This window comes from Chenopodium quinoa, unplaced genomic scaffold (assembly GCF_001683475.1).
Source record: "Chenopodium quinoa cultivar QQ74 unplaced genomic scaffold, ASM168347v1, whole genome shotgun sequence".
Lineage (NCBI taxonomy): Eukaryota > Viridiplantae > Streptophyta > Magnoliopsida > Caryophyllales > Amaranthaceae > Chenopodium > Chenopodium quinoa.
Genome location: NW_018742418.1, coordinates 4,504,521 through 4,507,658, shown reverse-complemented (window position 1 = coordinate 4,507,658; position 3,138 = coordinate 4,504,521). Strand labels below are relative to the sequence as shown.

The 3,138-nt window shown below is 42.7% G+C and overlaps 1 protein-coding gene across 1 annotated transcript; it reads left to right on the top strand.

Annotated features, from left to right (window-relative positions):
* The first annotated feature begins 605 nt into the window (after positions 1-605).
* On the top strand, positions 606-2,603 carry LOC110713734. The gene is made up of 2 exons (XM_021892185.1): positions 606-1,556; positions 1,704-2,603. Exons 1-2 carry the CDS (start codon positions 606-608, stop codon positions 2,601-2,603), a joined length of 1,851 nt encoding a protein of 616 aa, XP_021747877.1.
* The last annotated feature ends 535 nt before the right edge of the window (positions 2,604-3,138 follow it).

Sequence of the window (3,138 nt, the reverse complement as noted above, 5' to 3'; positions counted from 1 at the left end):
TGCGAAAAGAGGCAAGAACAACCCCCAGTGAATCAACATACTCCTTCAATATTCAAGAAGAAGAGGAGATGGCTGACAATCGAACTCTAAGGGAACTCACAGCTCCCAACTTGAACCAACAACCGTTGTGCATTGCATACCAGCAGTTGGAGGAAGGTACTAATGTTGAGATCAAATCCGGTCTAATTCATCTATTGCCGGCATTCCATGGCATGAAAGGCGAAGATCCGAATAAACATCTGGCAGAATTTCATGTGGTTTGCACTAGCATGAAACCGATTCGGATGACTGATGAACAAATTCAGTTGAGAGCATTTCCTTTTTCTCTCAAAGATGCAGCAAAGGATTGGTTTTACTATCTTCCCCCAGGTAGCATAACAACTTGGGCAGATTTAAAGAAGTGTTTCCTTGAGAAGTACTACCCAGCCACTATTTCTGCAAGCCTTAAGAAAGCTATCAGCAATGTGGATCAGAAGGAAGATGAATCCTTGTATGAGTATTGGGAGAGATTTAAGAGATTGTGTGCTAGTTGTCCTTACCATGGGTATTCCGATCAAGACCTCATCCTATACTTCTATGGAGGTCTAACTGATGATGACTTGAGGATGGTGAATGCAGCAAGTGGTGGAGGGCTAGTGAATAAGACTCCAGGAGATGCAACTAGGTTAATTGCAGAGCTAGCAGAAAATTCTAGGCAATTCAGTCAGAGAACTCCAACGCGCCGGGTGAATTTAGCAAATTCGAATACAACTAAGTTAGAGAGTCAAGTAGCTGATTTGACTTCTATGATGCGTGAGTTCATGGTGAACTCAAGGAATCCACAGCAACTGAATGCTTGTGGTTTATGCACCTCCATGGGACATCCCACTGATGCATGTCCTCAATTACAAGAGGAGCAGAATGAGCAGGCCAACGCCTTAGGTTTTCAAGGGCAAGGTCCGCAGAGAAGATATGATCCCTTTTCAAATACCTACAACCCAGGATGGAGAGATCATCCAAATTTGAGATATGGGAATTCCCAAGGAAACCAACAACATCAGCATGCTCAAGGTCAACAACAGTTTCAGCAATATAGGGCACCGTTCCTAACACCTCAAGGCCAATGCTCTAATTCAGGTAATATGTCAACTGAAGAAATGATTAGATCACTAACTTCTAATGTTTCTACCATGCAGCAGAATATGATGCAGTTTCAACAAGAAACCAGATCAAGTATTCAAAACCTGGAGAATCAAGTCAGTCAAATCTCAAGTGCAGTAAGCCGACTTGAAGCTAAGGACTCTGGAAAGCTTCCATCCCAAACGGAGCTGAACCCTAAGCAACAAGTTAATGCAATAACATTGAGAAGTGGCAAAAAGTTGCAAGAAACTGTAGTTGCACCTAAGAAGGCTAAAGACTTGATTGGAGTTAAGGAGGAGGAATTAGAACAAGAAATTAAGCCGAATCCGCCAACCTTTACCTCTTATGAGCCTGTGCCACCTTTCCCAGAAGCCTTGCAAGATACTCGAAGGTATGAGAAAGACAAGGATATTTATGAGACTTTCAGCAAATGTGAGGTAAATATGCCCCTCTTGAATGTGATTAAAAGTGTTCCTCGTTTTGCTAAGTTTATTAAGGAACTGTGTACGATCAAGAGAAAGCACAGGTTGGGAGGAAAAGAAAAAGTGAAGGTGAGTGCTCATGTTTCTGCAGTTTTCCAAAAGAAACTCCCAGAAAAATGTGGTGATCCTGGTATGTTTACTATTCCTGTTACAATAGGAGACACCACATTACACCGAGCCATGTTGGACCTAGGTGCATCAATCAATGTCATTCCCTACTCCCTGTTTAAATCTTTAGAACTTGGGCCTTTGCATGAAACTGGGGTAGTAATTCAGTTAGCTGATAGGTCCAATGTATATCCTAAGGGGGTAGTAGAATATGTACTTGTTAAGGTTGATGGATTGATCTTTCCTGCTGACTTTTACGTCCTTGACATGGAACATGACAAACAAGCAGCCCCCATCCTGTTAGGAAGACCTTTCTTAAAGACTGCTAAGACAAAAATCGATGTGTCTACCGGTTCTTTGACTATGGAGGTTGATGGGAAAGCAATTGTGTATAACATTTATGATACCATAAAGTATCCTGTTGATACTCATTCTTTATATTCTATAAATGTTGTCGATCCAATATTGCATGATGTTTCTAACGTTGATCATGGGGATGAGCTCCTCACACCTATTACTAATGTTGTGTCTGGTGATTGCTTGGATTCTTCTATACCTACTAATGTGCAGGTGAAGGTGGCGGAATTGAATGAACAGTCCAAGCTTCCACCTATACCACTAGGGGCAACACCCACCCCGTCATCATTTTCGGGCAAGAAATTATCCCAGGTATACCACAAAGCAAAGAATAAGGTGTGGCATGACAAGATGAGCTCCCGTTGGAAGGGTCCAATTCAAGTTGACAAGGTCTATCCGCATGGAGCGGTAGAAATTCGGAGTTTAGAGACCAACAACATGTTCAAAGTGAATGGAAAAAGGCTCAAACCATACTACGAAGGGTTCAAGGTCGAGAATTTGGAGAACATCGATCTCTACGAGCCATCAATTGATTAACGAAGTTTCATGAGTTGTGTCGAGCCAACGACGTAAAACAAAGGCGCTAATCGGGAGGCAACCCGAAAACTCTTCCCCGTTTTCATTTATTTTAGTTTTTATTGTTTTTGTTTTGATGTACCAAGTGCTTTTGGTGGATTTATGTAGGAGGATGCTTTGGGAGTACGTATTGTGAGCAAAAACAGAGCAAAACAGGTAAAAACAGGCTTTGGGAGGCAGCCCCTGCAGGAGCCGCTGGTAGCGGGCTGGCAGCTGCTCTGTAGCCGCTACCAGCGGCTCTCCAAGCAGCCAAAAAATCCCAAAGTTCTGCCCCAGCCGCTGGCAGCGGGCCCCAAGCCGCTACCAGCGGCATTCCCTGCATACCTGAATTTTTGCCCTTTTAAACCCCTTTTTCTTCAATCCTACAATCCAATTCATTCTAGTCTTTATCCAAAACCCCAACTAATCACTTCCCTCTATCCCTTAGCAAGTATTCTTTATCCAAAACAACCCATTTGCCCCATTTTCAATCCAAAATTCAGAAATTTAAAAACCC

Excerpts from the sequence above, each read along its gene's own strand:
- LOC110713734 (XM_021892185.1), top strand. The coding sequence starts at position 606 with ATGGTGAATGCAGCAAGTGGTGGAGGGCTAGTGAATAAGACTCCAGGA. Across the intron at positions 1,557-1,703 it reads AGACTTTCAGCAAATGTGAG|AAACTCCCAGAAAAATGTGG; the intron begins GTAAATATGCCC and ends GTTTTCCAAAAG.